A 21,156-nucleotide genomic window follows, 5' to 3' on the forward strand; every position below is an offset into this window, starting at 1 on the left:
TTGAAGGGCAAAGAAGACGGGGACGGCAAAGGATGAGATGGTTAGACAGTGTCATCGATGCAACGAACATGAAGTTGAGCCAACTTCAGAGGACGGCAGAAGACCGGAAGGCCTGGAGAGAGCTCGTCCATGGGGTCGCGAAGAGTCGGACTCGACTGTGCGACTGAACAACAACAAAAACAATGATTTATGGGGGTAAGGGAGGACAACATATATCTTTTAATCACACACATTCACAGTCGGCGAGGGTTTGTTCAGCTGCAGGGTCAGACGTGTTCCGTCGGCATATTCACTTCGGCTTGGCTACAGGACGTCAGCTTCTCCAGGTCTTGCGGCGCCGCACTGCCACCGCCTGGCCAGAACGTCCCATTACAGGCTTCTCGGAGTTGAAGAGATTTTTTCTTAGGCTTTCAATCTTGCGAGCTGAGCATTCCAGTCGCCGGCTAACACCTCCCCCACCGGGTTGTTTTTTTAAAATACACACACACACACACATATATGGGCAGCGGTGGCTCAGAGGTTAAGACGCTGAGCTACAGACTGGAAGATCTGTAGCTCAGCAGTTCGAGATCTGAGTGCCGTGTGACGGGGTGAGCTCCCGTCTCTGGTCCCAGCTCCTGCCAACCTAGCAGTTCGACAGCAAGAAATTACAAGTGGATAAATAGGTACCGCTTCGGTAGAAAGGTAACGGCATTCCGTGCACCTTGGCATCTAGTCATGTTGGCCACATAACCACGGAAACGTCTTTGGACAGTGCTGGCTCTTCGGCTTGGAAACAGAGATGAGCACCGCCCCCTAGAGTTGGATTTGACTGGCTTTTGAGCAAGGGAAACCTTGAGGACCCAAAGTCCAGTCTTTGATATTTTATGAAGCATATGCCAAATGTGTAGGGATTCTCACTGAGGGAATTAAAATTAAGTCTCCCTGCACAAATTAGAATCCTAGAATCCCAGAGTCGGAAGGGGCCATAGAGGCCACCTAGTCCAACCCCCTGCCCAGTGCAGGATCAGCCTAGAGCATCCCTGACAAGGGTTTGTCCAGGCGCTGCTTAAAGACTGCCAGTGAGGGGGAGCTCACCACCTCCCTAGGCAGCTGATTCCACTGTGGCACAACTCTGACTGTAACAAGGAAGGAAGGAAATACCTTCCCGCCCTTCATTTAAACTCATGATTGTGAGTCCTCTCCTCTGCTGCCAGCAGGAACAGCTCCCTGCCTTCTTCTAAGTGACAGCCCTTCAGATACTTCGGGAGAGCAATCCCCCCCCCCCAGCCTCCTCTTCTCCAGACTGAACACTCCCAAGCAGGGGTCATTTCGTAGAAAAAGAGGTGCAGGAGCTCATTAGCATTACTTATTAGCATAACTCATTTGCATATGCCGCACCCCCTGACATCACCGGAAGTGTGTCAGAAGGCAACACCCACCACTCAGGCTCCACTGGACTGTTTTGGATTGCTAGCTATTGGGGGGGGGGATGTGCAGATCTGTCCTCGCAGGGGAGAGGGAGCTTGTGCCTGAATAAAACTTGGTCTTAAGGGTGCAACTGGACTGTTCTGGATTGCTAGCTATTGGGGGGGGCGCAAATCTACCCTCGCAGAGGAGGGAGAGCTTGTACCTGAATAAAACTTGGTCTTAAAGGTGCCACTGGACTGTTTTGGATTGCTAGCTATTGGGGGGGCGCTCAGATCTGCCCTCACAGAGTAGCTTGTCGTAAAGGTGCCACTGGACTGTTTTGGATTGCTAGCTATTGGCGGGGGGGATGCGCAGATCTGCCCTCACAGAGGAGGGAGAGCTTGTACCTGAAGGCAGGCCGGGGGGGGGGGCTCTGCAACCTACCTGGCTGCTCCTTGCTCCTCATGGCCCAACTGAGGGCTGCTGGGAGCAGGGGGCGGGGCTTGTTGCACGTGCCTGCCCCCTGGGCTCCTTACTGCCGGAGCTCTGCTCCTGTGCGCTCCCGCAGGAAATGACCCCTGCTCCGAAGTCCCTCTGCCTTTCCTCATTCGGCTAGCCTCTTGTTTTTTTGCCCTGTGCTGGGTGCTGCCCTCCTCTTCGAGCGGCCCCATCAGGATGCAACCTGGTTTTGCTCGAGGTCGGTACTACCACGTTTGTCCTCTCCCCAAAACAGGTGCTTTAGCCGTTGGCCACCCAAAGCCTGACAACTCTATCCCGCCCTGGGCCAGCTCCACCTCCATGCCAAAGGAACCATTAAGTCTCGTTAAGGGACCAACTGCAGCGGCCATCCATGCTGGTAAGACAACGTTGGGTGCTTCGGTGAGGTCCCCTTGCTTTTTGCTGCTGCGAAAGTCCAGGGAGGGAAAGAATGCAAAATCCAAGGGCAAAGGAAATGGGGACTGATCGATGGACTGACTGTTTTGTGTCAGGGTCAGCTGGGATTACGGTTGCCAGCCTCCAGGTGGGGCCTGGAGACCTCCCGCTTTTACAGCTGATCTCCGGCTGAGAGATCAGCTCCCTCGGAGAAAGTGGCTGCTTTGAAGGGTGGAGTCTATGGCACTGCACCATGCGGAGGCCCCTCCCCTCCCCAAGCCCCGCCCCCTCCTGGATCCACCCGCAAAGTCTCTAAGTGTTTTCCAACCCAGATCTGGTGACCCTAGCTGGGACTGAGTCCAAGCAGACCAACCTGGCTATGGAAGAAGAGGAAGAGGAGATTGGAGTTATACCTGGTCCTTCACTCGGAGTCTCAGAGCCGCTTACAAACTCCTTCCCCTTCCCCTCCCCACGACAGACACCCCGTGAGGTCGGTGGGGCTGAGAGAGCTCTGAGAGAATTTTACAGGGCTCTTTTTGTAGCAGGAACTCCTTTGCATATAAGGCGACACACCCCTAATGTAGCCAATCCTCCAAGAGTTTACAGAGCTCTTCTTACAGGGGCTACCGTAAACTCTTGGAGGATTGGCTACATTAGGGGGGGTGTCACCTAATATGCAAAGGAGTCCCTGCTACAAAAAGAGCCCAGAACTATGGCTTGCACAAGGTCATCCAGCAGCTGCAAGTGGAGGAGTGGGTAATCAATGCCGGTTCTCCCGGATTAGAGTCTGCAGACTTAACCACGACACCACACTGGAAGGGCTAGAGCCCCGGGTGGGCAGTGGGGTGTTGTGTAAGCAGGAGGTCGTGTCTGATACTAGTCCTAGAGATCGGAGTCCTGGTCACGGCCAGGCAGTCTGAGAAGCAAGTCTGAGAAGCAAGCCATGGGACCTGCGAGAGGAGAAGAAGTACAGAGAGTGGTGGTGGGGGAAATATAGAGGAGGGCAACCCAGATGATTAGGGGGTTGGAGCACCGGAAAGGCTGAAGAGTCTGGGACTTTTCAGTTGAGAAAAGAGACGACTATGTTCTCTGTTCTATCAAACACTGGTCAGGGACAATGTTCCCTCTAAGCTGTGGAGTCTTGTGAGCAAAACGTCTACTTTGTGAGCTACCGGCATTGAAGTTGTGAGCGAGCGATTCGACTTCTGCATAACTTAGTTTGCTCTGGAGCCGTCCTTCCTGAGCTGAGACAACAATGTGTGAGCCGGAGGCTAAAAAACTGTGAGCTAGCTCACACTGACTCGGCTTAGAGGGAACACTGGTCGGGGATGCTCTAGGCTGATCCTGCCCTGAGCAGGGGGTTGGACTAGATGGCCCCTTCCGACTCTGTGATTCTATGACATGATGCATGGGGTGGAGAGAGTTGACGAAGAGAACGTTTTCTCTTTGGTGTACTTTATTGTTAAAGCTAATAAAATTGTTTTGGTTAAAAAAAAAAGAGAGAGAGAACTTTTTCTCCCTCTCCCAAAAGACTAGAACTTGAGGGCATCCGATGAAGTTGATGGGCAGTAGGTTCAGGACAGGCACAGCTATAGAACGGGAGGGACTTGGCTTGAGAGCAGCACCTGTGAAAGGGGTCTGGGTGTTCTGGCTGATCACAAGCTAAACATGAGCCTGCAGTGTGATGTGGCTGCGGAGAAAGCGAACACAATCTTAGGATGCATTAACAGAAGAAGCATTGTGTCCAGATCAAAGGGGGTGGTAGTTCCGCTCTATTCTGCTATGGTCAGGCCTCACCTGGAGGACTGTGTCCAGTTTGGGGCACCACATTTCAGGAAGGATGTTGAGAAGCTCGAGCGTGTCCAGAAGAGGGCAACCAGGGTGGTGAGGGGGTTGGAATCCAAGTCTTAGGAGGAAAGGCTGAAAGAGTTGGGTAGGTTTAGCCTGGGAAAGAGAAGGCTTAGAGGGGACAGGATTGCAGTCCTCAAGTATTTGAAGGGCTGTCATGCAGAAGACGGAGCAGATCTATCCTCTCTTGCTCCGGAGTGCAAGACTAGATCTAATGGGTGGAAATCACAAGGGAGTCGATACCTGCTAAATATCAGGAGAATCTTCCTCATTGTAAGAGTGGTTGAGCAGTGGAACAGTCTGCCTCGGGAGGTGGTGGATGCTCCTTCGCTGGATGTTTTCAAGTGGAGGCTGGACGGCCATCTTCTGGGTATGTTGTAGAGCTATCTTTCGGCTATGCTCCTGCCAGGGGGTTGGACCAGATGACCTGCAAGGTCCCTTCCAACTCTAACACTCTATGATTCTATGGTTCTATGACAGACAAAAGGAAATACCAATTTCCACAGAGAGTGATAAAAATGTGGGATTTGCTGCCAGAGAATGTCATGATGTCATTTGAGGCTGATTTTACCATAGAGTTTTGCCCAAAAACCAGAATGTCGCCCCTGACACCACTGACACGCCTATGTGATGTAGGCATGTTGCATGATGTCACTTCCCGCTCTTGGAACGTCCCCCCTCCATACCCCCGCCGGCATTTCCAATGGATCTGGCAACCCTACCTTGGGCCGGTCACATGGTCTCAGCCTTTTCTACCTCACAAGGTTGTTGTGAGGATACAGTGGAGGAGAAGAGAAAGATGGGAAGCCACTCTGAGTTCCCGTTGGGGAGAAAAGTGGGGGTGTATGAAATAAAATGGTCGCCGTCAGGGGTCATTTCGTAGAAATAGCGGTGCAGGAAGTCATTAGCATGACGTATTAGCATAACTTATTTGCATATGCCATGCCCCCCTGACATCACTGGAAGTGTGTCAGAAGGCAATACCCACCGCTCAGGCTCCACTGGACTGTTTTGGATTGCTAGCTATTGGGGGGGGGAACACACAGATCTGCCCTCATAGAGGAGGGAGAGCTTGTACCTGAAGGCGGGAGAGGGAGAGTGGGTGTGAGGGGGGAGGGGGGGGGGGGGGGGGGGGGCTCTGGAACTTACCTGGCTGCTTCTTGTTCCTCATGGCCAGGGGTCATTTTGTAGAAAAAGAGGTGCAGGAGCTCATTAGCATAACTCATTAGGATAATGTATTTGCATATGTCACACCCCCTGACATCACCAGAAGTGTGTCAGAAGGCAACACCCAATGCTACTTACCTGGCTGCTTCTTGCTCCTCATGGCCCGGGGCTGCTGGGAGCAGGGGGTGGGGCTTGCTGCATGTGCCTGCTCCCTGGACTCTTTGCTGCCGGAGCTCCACTCCTGTGTGCTCCTGCAGGAAATGACCCCTGCTCATGGCCCAACTGAGGGCTGCTGGGAGCAGGGGGAGGGGCTTGTTGCATGTGCCCGCCCCTTGGGCTCCTTACTGCCGGAGCTCCGCTCCTGTGCGCTCCTGCAGGAAATGACCCCTGGTCGCCGTTATAATGTTGCCCCCCCCGGGCAGTTTTGCCATCAAGTCGCAGCTGATTTATGGTGACCCCTCATGGGTTTCCAAGGCAAGAGACGTTGCAGAGGTGGTTTGCCATTGCCCGCCTCTGTGTTACAGCCCTGGTATTCCTTGGCAGCCTCCCATCCAAATACTGACCAAGGCCAACCCTGCTTAACTTCCAAGACCTGATAACAGCAGGCTAGCCTGCTCAGAGGGCAGGATTGTATGTTACAGGGAGGGCAATGTATGTTTTGTGCAGAAAGACATACTGTACCTCCCCTCCGGAGGGTGCCGCTGATGGGACTGAGGCCATCCAGTGTCAAGGGGCGCGCCATGGATTTTTTCTAGGGTTGTCAGCTCTGGGCGGGGAAATTCCAGGAGATTTGGGGGTGGAGCCTGGGGAAGGCAGGATTTAATTCTGGGCACAAGCGTTCACGTGCATGCGTATTACTTCAGATCCGAAGAAGAAGAAGAGATTGGATTCATACCCCGCCCTTCACTTGGAGTCTCAGAGCGGCTTACAAACTCCTTTCCCTTCCCCTCCCCACAACAGACGCCCTGTGAGGTGGGTGGGGCTGAGAGAACTCTGACACAAACTGCTGTTTCTCAAAGACAGCTGTGCCAGAGCTTGCGACTGACCCAAGGTCCCATCAGCAGGTGCAAGCGGACGAGTGGGGAATCAAACCCGGTTCTCCCAGATTAGAGTCCACACGCTTAACCACGACACCAAACTGGCTCTCCTGTAATGCACACAAAAGCTTGTACCCAGACAGATCAAGATGGGCCGCCGTGTTAGTCTGTCTGTAGCAGTAGAAAAGAGCAAGACTCCAAGAGCACCTTCAAGACTCACCAGATATGTGGCAGGGGAGGAGCTTTCGTGAGTCACGGCTCACTTCTTCAGATACAGCTAGAACGTGAGTCTAGGATTCTACTTTGTTGGTTTTAAAGGTGCCACTGGACTTGAATGAGGTCAGGAAGCAATTTTTCTCCGGGCCGGTTTGGCTGGAGATCCTGGAGGTTTTTTGTCATCTTCTGGGCATGGAGCAGGGGTCACTGGGGGGCATGGGGGGAGGCATTTGTGAATTTCCTGCACTTTGCAGGGGGTTGGACTAGATAACTCTGGAGGTCCCTTCCAACTCTACGATTCTAAGGATGCAAAGGTACAATGCATATTGCAATCAGATAGATTAGGGCAAGAGGGAAAATGCAGGGGAGGGGGAGAAAATTAACATCTGTAGTGAGATAAGAATTCAGCCCCCGGGGAGGGGTCCATCGCTCTGAACTTGTGGATAAACTCAAGTTTCTGCCATCTCACTTTGTAATCTCCCCTTGGAATCTCTTTATTTGAGTGAGTGGAAAGTGAAAATTGGCCCTGTGATAAGTGCTACGAAGGTCTTAAAGACCAGGACAACAAATCCCTTTACCTTAAAAGACAGTGCACCGCTACAAAAGGGTGTACTTCCTCTATTATATGAGGACAAAACCCTCATCTGGCAAGCAACCAGAAGGAAACTGTCCAGTTGGCCATTCTACAGCAAGGGAAGGATGGAATCCCCTTTTGGATGACATTACCCTTTTACAGAGAACTTCACACACCCATGGGATTCCTCACTAGTAGAGAACGATGCTTTGCAAACAGAAGGGCTGCGTTCAGACTGGCAGTTTGCAGAGCTAGGGAGTCGCATCAAAGAAGACCCGGAACAGACCCGGAACAACTTGGTCGCAGTATTCCCGTTCACACTGCAGCAAATGAAGCAGGAGGAGGGCTATTTTTGGGCAGGAATACACAGGAACAGAACTCATTAGCAAAATAGGCCACACCCAACAGCAGAAACTCATTAGGATTGGCTACATTAGGGGTGTGTGGCCTAACATGCAAAGGGTTCCTGCTACAAAAAAAGGCCCTGGGTTTTGACAACAAACAAGGTAAACAGAATAAGAAGCAAAAGGTGGGTGTGGCTGGATGACCACACTTCTGGTAACATGGGGGTGTGGCCTGTTAATGTGCTGTGCTGTCAGGGGTGTGGCCTGTCATCCTAATGAGTTCCTGCTGGGCTTTTTCTACAAAAAAAAGCCCTGAGCGGGAGGATACCATGGAGGAAGCGCAAGGCAGCGTTCGCACTGTTGGCCCACCCCTGGCGGGCTGTTAGCGGCTGTTTCTGCGCTCCGCTGCATGCGCCTATGCACATGGGCGCATGGGCACCTGCCCGCGGCAACAGCCGGCGCCTATTATCAAAGACTGCGGGTTGTTCCCGCCTTACAGCGCTTGCGTTCACACGTCAGGGAACTGGAATCAACCCACTCTCCACACAGTTTGCTACCACTTCCACCAGGTACTTTTAAAACTCGGGCGGGAAGCAGTACAAGACGGCTTGAGTACGGCTGGGGGATGCCGGACAGCTGTGCCCGTGTGAACCCGCCCCTTTAATCCGCTAGTGAAACGCTCCTGAAATGTTTGGCTGTCGGGCCAAATTGCCAGTCTGAACGCGGCCAAGGTATAGGTTCAGCAAAATAAAATAAAACAAAGTCAGGTCTTGTACACTCCAGAAAGCTTGGGGAAGGAATATCAGTGCTGGGAATGATACTTCTGGGTCAAAGGGCGATTCTGTATTGGCTTTCCCCTCGGTCGTTTTAGCAAACACACACCGGAATAGAAATTCCCTGCTGCATTGCCTGCGGCTGGCACTTTCTTTGAACCTCACCATGTCACTGGTGTTCTTCCCACAGCCATCCAGGAGACCTGGTAGCTCTAGTCCTTGATAACTGGAGGCATCGGGAGGATAAGCGACTGATTTTTGCCCCATTTTTTAGTGTGCTGTCCCTTTTCCTTCCTGAGCTCCGCCCACTCCTCTCAAGAATTCACAAGCTCTTCCTTTTTCGCCCAGCCTGACCACCACGTTGCGGTGAATGAGATGTTCTATCCTGTCCTCTCTATGGTTCCTCTCCTCGGGCATCGTGGGGGCGTCACCACACACCCAGCCTCCTCTCGTAACTCTTATTTCGTTGGACCCCATTCAACACGTTTGTGGTTGTGAGATATATCATTATATATAAAAAGAACAGAAACGATGAACATTAAAAAAAATGCTTAAATGAGCAGACAAACAATAGCACCTCCCCATGCTCTAGATGATGCGCTACTCACATATGGCATGTTATCTTCTTTATTTATCCGAACAGGATCCGTAATTATTGGCCAAGCAGTGACTGACAATTCCATCCCATCTTGGGCGAGGCCCACCCCGAAGCCAGGGGGCCCCCTAGCTGTGGTCATGGGTCCAACTTTTTCTGCCATACATGCAGGTAATAGACGTTGGACTGACTCCCCCGTTATACTCTCCTCGGTATTAACACAATACAGACACTCTTTGGGTAAGAAGAATGGAGGATAGAACATTTCCTCTGTATTCACCGCGCATGGCCTGTTTTGATCCCCCTCTTCTTTTGAAACTGTGCCTTTTGGAGTGCACAGTTAGTATATCAGCCCAGTTTAATCACTTATAATAATAGTTATTTCAGGTCAAAACTTGTGGAAGGTCGAAGATCAAGATCTCCGTTGAGTTTTTTTTAAAAAAACGTTAATAGTAAACACGGGGCCTGTAAAACGGAGCTGTTCCGCCAGTCCTTCGGCCCCAGTGCCAAGACTAACATCTTGCAGGAGGCATTATGGACTACCTAAATGTTATTTGTTAAGCTGCCATCTTGCTTTTGTACTGTCTTAAACCTGGTTTTTATAATATGCTGTGGCCAATAAAATAAATAAAATAAATACGGGCAGTGAATGTATTCAATGGGACGCTGGGGGAGGGGCGTTTTAACCCTCCCTTTGCTGGTCTCCCAATTTGCCCCTCCCCCTGGGGAACCAGACAGATGCAAATGAGCTCATGAGATCTATTGCTAACAGTGTCGGATTATTTGGGTTCAAATTTCTACTTGGCCATGAATTTTACTGGGTAGGGTTGCCAAGTCCTACCTTTGTAATAGTGGGGGAGTCTTGCGCCCCATCTGGAAGATCATTCGTGTGCGTGCAAAGCGCATGTGCCATGATGACGTCACCCGGAAGTGACGTCACCACACTGGGCACGTCGCCGGGCGACGCTCTAGCAACAAGCCTAAAAAAAAATCTATGGTTTTCAGGCTGGTCGCTGCATCGCCCAGCAACATGCCCAGCATGATGACGTCACTTCCGGGTGACGTCATTGTGCTGGGCACGTCAGCCCAATCTGGCCACTTTGGGGGTAGGGTTCCCTCGTGGCTGGATCCTGACCGGCGGGTTGGGGGCTCTTTCGGCAGGAAAACCCCTGCCCCCCCGGGGGGCCTGGCAGCCCTATTACTGGGTGACTTTGGGCCACTCATTCCCTCTCTGGGCCAAACTAGATGTTACTTCCACCATGAGCTGAATAGGGTGTCATTGGGGCAATAATGTCCCCAAGTGCTCTGGGGCCCGATGTGGTTCAGGAGCATGGGGGGGGGGACTTCTGGTTTCCTCCCCGCACTGTTTTTCTTAGCTGAAACAGCCACTGGAGGGTAAAATGAGATGTTCTCTCTGTAACCTGATCTTGAGATAAGATAGGAAAGAACTCCCAGTGGAAACCTAGACCAAATACTGAATGAAGACAGCAGTTAAAGCCATTCGTAGCGAGTGACAGTCATGCAGTAATTGTTACATGGCTATATCTGCAATAACACCCCTCCTTGCCCCGACACATTTGTGATACTTGTGAAACCGATAGACTATCATTTCTCTTGTAGCGGTATTTTTTCTTTCAAAGAGATCTGTGCTGAGCAATGGGATAATTCTAGATCTCACCGGTCTTTTTTCCAAAACAGGACCTTTACTTTTAGGGCAACCCCAGCCCGATAATTCCACTACGTCTGTGGGCAAACTGACAAAGAAACCACCCGGCAGCGGAATACATTCAGGTAGAAGAGCTCGTACTGACTCTCTGTTTGACTGTCACCGACGCATTTCGCTTTAATACAGACTCGCACAAGATACCGAGTGTGGGGCAATGGGAAAACCCTCAGGGCTGTTGAGAAGAGAGGGACTAAGGGCCAAATGACACGTTCGGGTTTTAGTGAGTTGAGTCCAGTTTGCCCAGACAAAGGTCGAACCTGCATTTGCATGTTTAAATTACTTTCGTGCTTCTGTGACGCCATCTTTCTCTATGCTTGTTTGAATGCTGTTTGGAGAAGATTCATTTAAAGCCGTGCGGAGGCGTAATGACAGTGGAGCCACCACGAGAGGGCGATAAACATGCAGACAGGGAAAAGTATCCTTGCACAGTTGAAGTTTGAAAACGAAAGCAAATGTAGGCAGTTTTTTTGAAGGCGGAGTCAGAAGGCTGGGACGCCGGTGGGAAAGACAAATGCAGATTCGACCTTAAAGTCTGGGTTCCCTGCGGCCTCACAGCAGCTGCAGTGAATGGCTGTCACGGTAGAGCCAGGGAGGCAGGCAGACAGGGGAGTCACAATACAAGTCCAAAGGTCAGCCAGGAGAGCAGTCAGCAGAGCATTAAACAAGTCCCAAAACACCAGACAAAGCCATAGTCAAACGTTACCAGAGGTCAGGGTACAGGGAGCAAAGCCGAGGGCGTGGTCAGGTTCAAAGCTGGAAGTCAGGAGCCAGAGCAGAAGTCCAAACACAAGCCGAGTCCAAAAGCCACAGAGTCAAAAAGGGAATCAAGGTGCAGAGCTTCTGGTTCTATGAACAAAGTTGCCAGCACAAATTACTCATGGCCAGAGGCCCTACTAAATAGTGCTCTGGCCCATTAACTCATTAGCACCTTTGTGCGAGGTCCTGGCTGCTGTTAAAACTCAGGGCTCAAGGATCTCCGCCCTCTTGAACGTGCTTCTTTTCCTCGGCTAGCCAGCTCCTGACGTCTCTGATCCCTAAGCCTACTTACAGGTGGGGGAGATGCAGGTGGTGAGCTGCTTATGGCCTGATCAATCCCAGGTGCAAACCGTCCTGTAGTTGACTCAGATTGCTGTGTATCCTCCTCAGTACTTACAGTAGGTGCAGATCCTGATGCTTCTTCAGCTCTTAAAGGCACTGAATCCTCCCCTCTTAGGCTGTCAGGAGCTGGCTCTGGGGCTGAGTCGAGGGCAGGCATGACAATGGCTTTTAAAAAATAAAGGAGTTCAAACAGGCCCGGAACGCTGATGCTTGGGGGAGGAAGGACTCCTGCCTTCCCTCCCAAGCCATTTTCCTGTATGGAAACGGCTCTGGCAGGGGGAAAGTATTTTCCTTTTTTGCTGCTCAATGTGGAGTGTTTTGTGCATGTGGAGCAGCTAAAACAGGGAAATAGCTTCCCCCCAGCACTGTTTCCACATGGGATAATGGCTGGGGGGGGAGAGGCGGGAGCCCTTCCTCCCTTCGTTGGTGGTGTTCTGAGCCCACTTGGGCCCCCCCCCCTTTATTTTTAAAAAAGTCATTCCCTGTGGCTTCACAGCAGCTGCAGGGAACATAAGAACATCAGAAGAGCCCTGCTGGATCAGACCAGTGGTCCATCTAGTCCAGCATCCTGTCTCACCCAGTGGACAACCAGTTCCTCTGGAGGGCCAACAACAGGGCAGAGAGGTTGAGGATGTGGCCTCCCAGCTCTGGGATTCAGAGGATTAGTGCCTCTGCATTTGGAAGTTCCCCTCAGTCACCACAGCTCAGTAGCCATTGATATCTGATCCTCTAGATAGACTGAGTCCTAGTCGACATAATCCATCAAGACCAAGCAGGCTTTTGACCAAAAAGACAGATTAAAAATAATATAAGGGTCATCCTGAATGTATTAGAATATTATGAGTTACACCCAGGAAAACAAGTAGCACTTTTATTCTTGGATGCTGAAAAAGCCTTTGACAGAGTGAACTGGGATTTTATGTTACAAAATTTTGCAAATTGGGATTGTGGGGAAAACTTTTATACGATGCTTAGAGCAATATATATGACTCAACAAGCAAAGGTGATTGTGAACGGCGATACGACACAAAATATACAAATTCAAAGAGGTACGAGGCAGGGTTGTCCCTTGTCTCCGTCATTATTTATATTTACGTTGGAAACTCTAACAGACCTAATTAGGAACCACAATCAGATAAAAGGGCTCAAAGTTAAAGAGGAAGTGTTTAAAGTACAAGTGTTTGCGGACGACTTAGTATTTATAATAGAGGATCTGATTGAATCACTTCCTTATCTATTGGAAAGCATTGAAGAATATGGTAAAGTATCAGGCCTTAAAGTTAACTATAAAAAAACAAACATAGTGACAAAAAACTGTACAGAAAATCAAGATTGCCAGATTCAAAATTTATCCTGCATGAATATAGTTAAAAAAATGAAATATCTTGGAGTGGTGATATCGAAAAGAAATATCATGCTGATAGAGGATAATTATACAAAACGACTCCACAATATAAAAAAAAGATTTATTGAAATGGGAAGTGTTAAAATTATCATTTATGGGCAAGATAGCCCTAATAAAAATGAACATCTTACCAAGATTTCTCTTTCTTGCCCAAAATTTACCGGCGAATCCCCCATTTTAATCACTCCCTTCGTACAGAAGTGTTTCCTTCTGTCCCTCTTGAACCTACTACCCATTAGATGCCCTCGAGTTCCAGTATTTTGGGAAAGGGAGGAAAATTTCTCCTGCCTACTATACACCTTGACCGTGTCTCCCCCCTTAGTTGTCTCTTTTCTCAACTGAAAAGTCTCAGACTCGTCAGCCTTTCCTCGTAATAGTCTCGGTGGCCCTCCCGAGTTAGGTCGGGGCAACCCAGCCCCAACTTTTTAAAAACTCCAACTTGTCTTTTAGCCATAAGGGTACAGATTTCTGGGGATACCGGTTGCCAAGCAAAGTGCCGCTGGGGTAGACCACACCCTTTCGGATCATACGTCTTGTGCCCTTCTGAATGGAAAGGGGGCATTCTTTGCCAGGGAGCCCACGATGATTCTCAGTTGCCCTGTGGAACACCCCACCCCACATTTCTTGAGTCTGCAAAACGAAAGGGGTTGTTTGCGCCCCCCGTTTGCATTCAGTCCAAGGGATTTTTGTTGTTGTTCAGTCGCACGGTCGAGTTCGACTCTTCGCGACCCCATGGACCAGATCACGCCAGGCCTTCCTGTCTTCCGCCGTCCTCTGAAGATGGCTCAATTTCATGTTCGTTGCATCTATGACACTGTCTAACCATCTCCTCCTTTGATGTCCCCGTCTTCTTTGACCTTCTATCTTTCCCAGCATCAGGGTCTTCTCCAGGAGTGCTCCCTTCTCATTGGGTGGCCAAAGTATTTGAGCTTCCGTTTCATTATCTGGCCTTCCAGGGAACAGTCAGGGTTGATTTCTTTTAGGATTGACTGATTTGATCTCCTTGCAGTCCAAGGGACTCTCAAGAGTCTTCTCCAGCACCATAATTCCAAAGAATCTATTCTTCGGCGCTCGGCCTTCCTGATAGTCCAACTCTCGCAGCCATACATGACTACTGGGAATTCCATTGCTTTGACCATGTGGACTTTTGTTGGCAGGGTGATGTCTCTACTTTTTATCATGCTGTTTAGGTTCGCCATCGGTTTCCTCCCAAGGAGCAGGCGTCTTTTAATTTCATGGCTGCTGTCACAGTCTGCAGTGATCTGGGATCCCAGGAACGTGAAGTCTGTCACTACTTCCACGACGTCCCCTTCTGTTTGCCAAGGAGTGATGGGGCCGGATGCCATGATCTTAGTTTTTTTGATGTTGAGCTTCAAGCCCACTTTTGCACTCTCCTCTTTTACTCTGAGCAAGAGGCTCTTTAGATCCTCTTCACTTTCAGCCATTAGAGTGGTATCATCTGCATATCTGAGGTTGTTGATCTTTTCCCCAGCAATCTTAATTCCCACTTGTGATTCATCCAGGCCAGCATTTCGCATGATGTACTCTGCATATATATTAAATAAGCAAGGTGACAATATACATCCTTGTCGTACTCCTTTTCCTATGCTAAACCAATCAGTTGTTCCATATCCGGTTCTAACTGTCGCTTCTTGGCCCTTATACAGGTTTCTCAAGAGACATGTGAGGTGGTCTGGTACTCCCATCTCTTTAAGGACCTGCCATAGTTTGTTGTGATCCACACAGTCAAAAGCTTTAGCATAGTCAATGAAGCAGAAGTAGATATTTTTCTGGTACTCTCTTGCTTTCTGCCATTAGAGTAGTATCGTCTGCATATCTGAGGTTGTTGATCTTTTTCCCAGCAATCTTAATTCCAAGGGATAGGATACTGTAAACATGTATTTGTTGTTACGTCTGTGTCCTGCCCTTATTCTTCAAGCGGTGACCTCTTCTACTCTAAAGCATGTACCGTATCATTTGGCTGGGGCACATGCAAAACGGGGAGGTGGTATAGCATACCCAGTATTTTGCCCAGTCATAGAAGTGTGATATGGAGCGGACTAAACAAATCTCCCAAGAAGTAAGAACATAAGAGAAGCCAATGTTGGATCAGGCCAAAGGCCCATCCAGTCCAACACTCTGTGTCACACAGTGGCCAGAAATACCAGTGCCATCAGGAGGTCCACCAGTGGGGCCAGGACACTAGGAGCCCTCCCACTGTTGACCCCCCCCAAGCACCAAGATGACAGAGCATCACTTGCCCCAGAGTCCCTATCTATACCTTGTGGCTAATAGCCACTGATGGACCTCTGCTCCATACGCTTATCTAATTCCCTTTTGAAGCCGTCCATGCTTGTAGCCGCCACCAGTACATTGCAAAAACAAGTTAAACTTACATTTATTCAAGTAGATCCAGTTCACATTCAGGTTGCAGTCCAAAGAAGAGACACCTAATCCGAAGAGCACTTTCCCTCTCACAAATGGCCAGCTTGCCCGGCGTCACATGTGTGGGAGTAGGAGGGCACCGTCTCAACAGGAGAGATGTGTATCTCCGTGGAAGGCCATGTGTGGAGGGGTAGAGGAAAAAGGGAGAGGGGAGGTCAGGGGAGCTCCCAAGCGAAGACTTTTAGTCACTTTCACACAGGGGTCATTTCGTAGAAAAAGTGGTGCAGGAGCTCATTAGCATAACTCATTAGCGTAACTTATCTGCATATGCCACACCCCCTGACATCACCGGAAGTGTGTCAGAAGGCAACACCCACCGCTCAGGCTCCACTGGACTGTTTTGGATTGCTAGCTATTGGGGGCAGGGGATGTGCAGATTTGTCCCTTGCAGAGGAGGGAGAGCTTGTACCTGAATAAAACCTGGTCTTAAAGGTGCCACTGCACTGTTTAGAACCGGGGGGCCAAGGGGAGCTCTCAACTTACCTGGCTGCTTCTTGCTCTGACTGAGGGCTGCTGGGAGCAGGGGGTGGGGCTTTTTGCATGTGCCCAGCCCCAGGGCTCTTTACTGCCGGAGCTCCGCTCCTGTACGCTCCTGCAGGAAATGACCCCTGCTTTCATACATGCTAAATAATCCAGTTTCAAACCAGTGACAGTTTGCAAGTGGATTTTGCTGTTTCACACAGTAAAATCCAGTTGCAAATGCATTGAAAGTGGATTGAAAGTGCGTTATTTACTGTTTGTGAAGCCGCCCGAGAGGCATCCCAAAGAGATAACTCCTGTGTACGCTTAGAATGATGTAGCGCACCCCCCTCCCCCCAATGTCCGGGCACGCTGAGTTGCTCACTCCAACACCAAGAGCATAGTTTGGGGTGGGCTGCCCAGGCATTCGTTCATGGCGCTGCCACAGAGGAAGTTGGGATGGAACTCACCTATCGCTATAGAAGCCAGGGAATGAGGTAATGGCTTGCGAAACTGCTTATACTGAATCAGACCCTTGGTCCGTCTCGCCGGCAGGGCTCTTTTTGTAGAAAAAGCCCAGCAGGAACTCATTAGCATAATAGGCCACGCCCAACATCAGGAACTCATTAGCATATTGGGCCACACCCCTGACAGCACAGCTCATTAGCACATTAGGCCGCACCCCCATGTTACCAGAAGTGTGGTCATCCAGCCACACCCACCTTTCACTTCTTATTCCGTTTACCTTGTTTGTTGTCAAAACCAGGGCCTTTTTTTTGTGGCAGGAACTCCTTTGCATGTTAGGCCACACACCCCTAATGTAGCCAATCTTAATGAGTTTCTGCTGTTGGGTGTGGCCTGTTATGCTAATGAGTTCCTGCTGGGCGTGGCCAACTTGGGAGCCAGCCGGAACTCCGTTCCTGTGCGTTCCTGCCCCAAAATAGCCCTGCGTCTCGGTATTGTTTATACTCGGACTGGCAGGTGCTCTTAATGCAGAGAAAAACCTTTCCCAACACCCATAACCCGAAATCCTTGGACTGGAGATGTTCGGGATTGAACCTGGGACCGTCTGCATGCCAAGCTCTAGCACTGAGTCTGAAGCTCTCAACGTTGGGTCTACTCAGGGTCTAAAAACTGCTTAGTATGGCTCAGAGATGCATTATGGCATTCAGTTCGTGTGGATTCTTTCATAATTGTGCGGTGATGTCTCGTTCATTCCTTCTGAATCATGGTGTACGACGCTCATATGAACAGAATCATAGAGTTAGAAGGGGCCTTAAGGGTCATCTAGTCCACAATGCAGGGAATATAAGAGGAGATCTGCTGGATCAGATCTTGTGCCCGACTGTGGCTTAAAAGACACAGAAGATCGACAAGCCCGGAAATGCTGTTTTGGAAAAGTGGAGTTTAGGCTGCCCACTGGTGGTGGTGATGGGAAGTGCCATCAAGTTGCAGTGGACTTAGAATCCTAGAATCCCAGAGTCGGAAGGGTCCATCCAGGCCATCTAGTCCAGCCCCCTGCTCAGTGCAGGGTCAGCCTAGAGCATCCCTGAGAAGTGTTTGTCCAGCCGCTGCTTAAAGACTGCTAGGGAGGGGGAGCTCGCCACCTCCCGAGGCAGGTGATGCCACTGTTGCACAACTCTGTCAAAACGTTTCCCCTGATATCCAGCCGGGACCTTCTCGCCCTTAATTTAAACCCATTCTTGTGAGTCCTCTCCTCCGCTGCCAACAGGAACAGCTCCTTGCCCTCCTCTAAGTGACAGCCCTTCCGATACTTCAAGAGGGCCATCCTGTCCCCCCTCATAAGAACATAAGAGTTGCCAATGTTGGATCAGGCCAAAGGCCCATCCAGCCCAACACTCTGTATCACACAGTGGCTAGAAATACCAGTGGCCATCAGGAGGTCCACCAGTGGGGCCAGGACATTAGAAGCCCTCCCACTGTTGGACCCCCCCCCAAGCACCAAGAAGACAGAGCATCACTTGCCCAAGAGCCCCTAGCTATACCTTGTGGCTAATAGCCACTGATGGACCTCTGCTCCATATGCTCGTCTAATTCCCTTTTGAAGCTGTCCATGCTTGTAGCTGCCACCACTTCCTGTGGCACCACTTCCCTCTGCCTCCTCTTCTCCAGACTGAACATCCCCAAGTCCCCCAGCCTTTCTTCAGAGGGCTTCTTGGTCTCCAGGCCCCCGATCATCCTCGTCGCTCTCCTCTGCACCCGCTCCATTCTACTCACATCCTTTTCGAAGTGGGGCCTCCAGAATAGGGTGACCCCAGCAAAGAGCTTTCAAGGCAAGAGATGTTCAGAGATAGTTTGCCATGGCTGTGTAGTGAACCCTAGACTTCCTTGGTGGTCTCTCATCCAAGTACTAACCAGGGCCGATCCTGCTTAGCTTCTGAGATCAGATGAGATCGGGCTAGCCTGTGCTGTCTAGATCAGGGCACTAGCAAAATGTAAATGGTAAATTCTTCCGGGCAAGGTTTTGCTTATGTTCCCTCAAGAGCACTACGATCAGGAAACCGCCATCTCCTGGAAGTTCCAGGTCCCCGAGAGATTACGTTTGCCCCTACTAGGGCCAGGGCATTTTCGGTGGCGGCTCCTACCTGGTGGAATGAGCTCCCAGAGGAGATCCGGGCCCTGCGGGACCTTATGCAGTTCCGCAGGGCCTGCAAGACGGAGCTCTTCCGCCAGGCTTTCAACTAGGAGCCGCCGCCGCCACTATCCTACCACCAAGGTAGTATTTCATCGGCTGCCCTACAAAAGTGGGGCAGGTATGCACAGGCAGAAGGCGTAAACAGAATAGGGGGACGCTACTGAGATAGCTGGCCACCAAAGCTGGATGGTTATTCCCATCTTGGTTGAATGATGTAGCACCGTGTTATAGGATGGTTTTGGGGGTTAAAGATTGTATTTTATTGTATGTTTTATTGTATTTTAGATTCCGGCTTTGCCGCCTGTGAACCACCCTGAGCCTTTGGGAGGGTGGTATAGAAATCCAATAAATAAATAAATAAATAAATAAATAAATCTGGGGAACAACCATGCATAAGGTGGGGGACATGCTATAAATGCAAATATTAGGACAGTGCCCTCCCCAACCAGTTGCTTTTGCTGAGATAATCAAGGATTCCAAACTTTCAAAAACCACCGATTTTGAAGACCACTTTGAATACCTTTGGTAGAAGTTCTTCCATTCGATATGCAACGAAACAGATGTGCTTAGCGATCATTTCACACTGAAAACACGCTGCTATTTTGGTTTCCACAACAGCCATACCACATTTGAGACAATCACTTCTATGTATTATCTAGCAGATTTGTCAATGTGATAGACGTCTTACACTGGTGACGGGGCATGTGATGTTGTACATGACTTTGCACTGAGGTGTCATCTTCGTCAGATCAGTGACTGACTGCTGTCTGTGTTTGCAGTGGACAACGATCCCCATTTTATCATCAACCTGCCCAGGCAACAGAAGAACATCTGCTTCAATATCAATTCCAAACCTGGAGCGATCCTGAACTTGGTTTCAGATGCTGACTCTGGTAAGACATAAGCATGGGCTGTGGCCGTCCTGTGTATTCAGAGAGAGGCATGAAACGATGGCCTTCTGGGAATCACTACACACTTTCGCACATGCTGAATAATGCACTTTCAATCCACTTACAATGCACTTTGCAACCAGATTTTACTGAGTGAAATGGAAGCCATGTTGGATCAGGCCAATGGCCCATCCAGTCCAACACTCTGTGTCACACAGTGGCCAAAACCCAGGGGCCATCAGGAGGCCTACCAGTGGGGCCATAAGAACATAAGAGAAGCCATGTTGGATCAGGCCAATGGCCCATCCAGTCCAACACTCTGTGTCACACAGTGGCCAAAACCCAGGGGCCATCAGGAGGCCTACCAGTGGGGCCATAAGAACATAAGAGAAGCCATGTTGGATCAGGCCAATGGCCCATCCAGTCCAACACTCTGTGTCACACAGTGGCCAAAACCCAGGGGCCATCAGGAGGCCTACCAGTGGGGCCATAAGAACATAAGAGAAGCCATGTTGGATCAGGCCAATGGCCCATCCAGTCCAACACTCTGTGTCACACAGTGGCCAAAACCCAGGGGCCATCAGGAGGCCTACCAGTGGGGCCATAAGAACATAAGAGAAGCCATGTTGGATCAGGCCAATGGCCCATCCAGTCCAACACTCTGTGTCACACAGTGGCCAAAACCCAGGGGCCATCAGGAGGCCTACCAGTGGGGCCATAAGAACATAAGAGAAGCCATGTTGGATCAGGCCAATGGCCCATCCAGTCCAACACTCTGTGTCACACAATGGCTAAACCCAGGGGCCAGAACTCCTCACCCTTCTGTTTGATCAGCCTTCTTCTGCCCGCTGACCAACTGAGCATCAGCGGGCAGTGGACATCATTGCCAGTGGGCACCTGGCAAGCCTAAGGTTAGGCTGAGAGGGAGTAGTCCAAAGTCACCCGATGAGCTTCACGACAGAGCAGTGACTCGAACCCAGATCTGCCAGATTCTAGCCTGACCCTTTAACCATGTGTCTATTCACGGACATTCTGTTGGGATATTTGGTTAATATAGCAGGGTTTGCCCAGTCATAGAAGTGTGATACACGGAGCAAAGTAAATAAATCTCCCAAGAAGTACATTGCAAAAACAAGTTAAACTTACATTTATTCAAGTAGATCCAGTTCACATTCAGGTTGCAGTCAAAAGAAGAGAGAGAAGCCTGATCTAAAGAGTACTTCCCCTGTCACAAATGGACAGCTAGTCCGGCATCATGTTATGAGAGCACTGTATCCATAGGAGAGAGCTGCAGAGACATGTGTCTCCAGGGAAGGCCATGTAGAGAGAGGGAGAAGACAAAGGGAGACAGAGGGAGACAGAGGAGTAGTCAGAAGGCAGCTCCCAGGTTGAGACAAAGAGAGGCCAGCTTGTTCAGCCTCATGTGTATGGCAATATGAGGTCATTGTTTCTACAAGACAAACCTGCAGAGACATGTGTCTCCAGGGAAGGCCATGTGCAGTGAGAGTGAAAGGACAAAGGGAGAGAGAGATCAGAGGGCAGCTCCCAGGCTAAGACAAAGAGAGGCCAGCTTGTTTGGCATCACGTCTATGGGAATATGAGGGCACTGCTTCTACAGGAGAGTCCTGCAGATACATTTGTCTCCAGGGAAGGCCATGTGC

The 21,156-nt window shown here is 50.1% G+C and overlaps 1 protein-coding gene across 1 annotated transcript in view; it reads left to right on the forward strand.

Annotated features, from left to right (window-relative positions):
- The window catches only part of ITIH2 (inter-alpha-trypsin inhibitor heavy chain 2), a 45,657-nt gene that overhangs the window by 17,294 nt on the left and 7,207 nt on the right, over nucleotides 1-21,156 (forward strand). Inside the window, exons 9-10 of the mRNA XM_015422597.1 lie at nucleotides 2,123-2,245; nucleotides 19,385-19,498. Coding sequence (XP_015278083.1) covers nucleotides 2,123-2,245; nucleotides 19,385-19,498 — 237 coding nt within the window. The remainder of the gene's footprint in view (nucleotides 1-2,122; nucleotides 2,246-19,384; nucleotides 19,499-21,156) is intronic.

The sequence above is a fragment of the Gekko japonicus genome, unplaced genomic scaffold (genome assembly GCF_001447785.1).
Source record: "Gekko japonicus isolate JY-2015 unplaced genomic scaffold, Gekko_japonicus_V1.1 scaffold1663, whole genome shotgun sequence".
NCBI lineage: Eukaryota > Metazoa > Chordata > Lepidosauria > Squamata > Gekkonidae > Gekko > Gekko japonicus.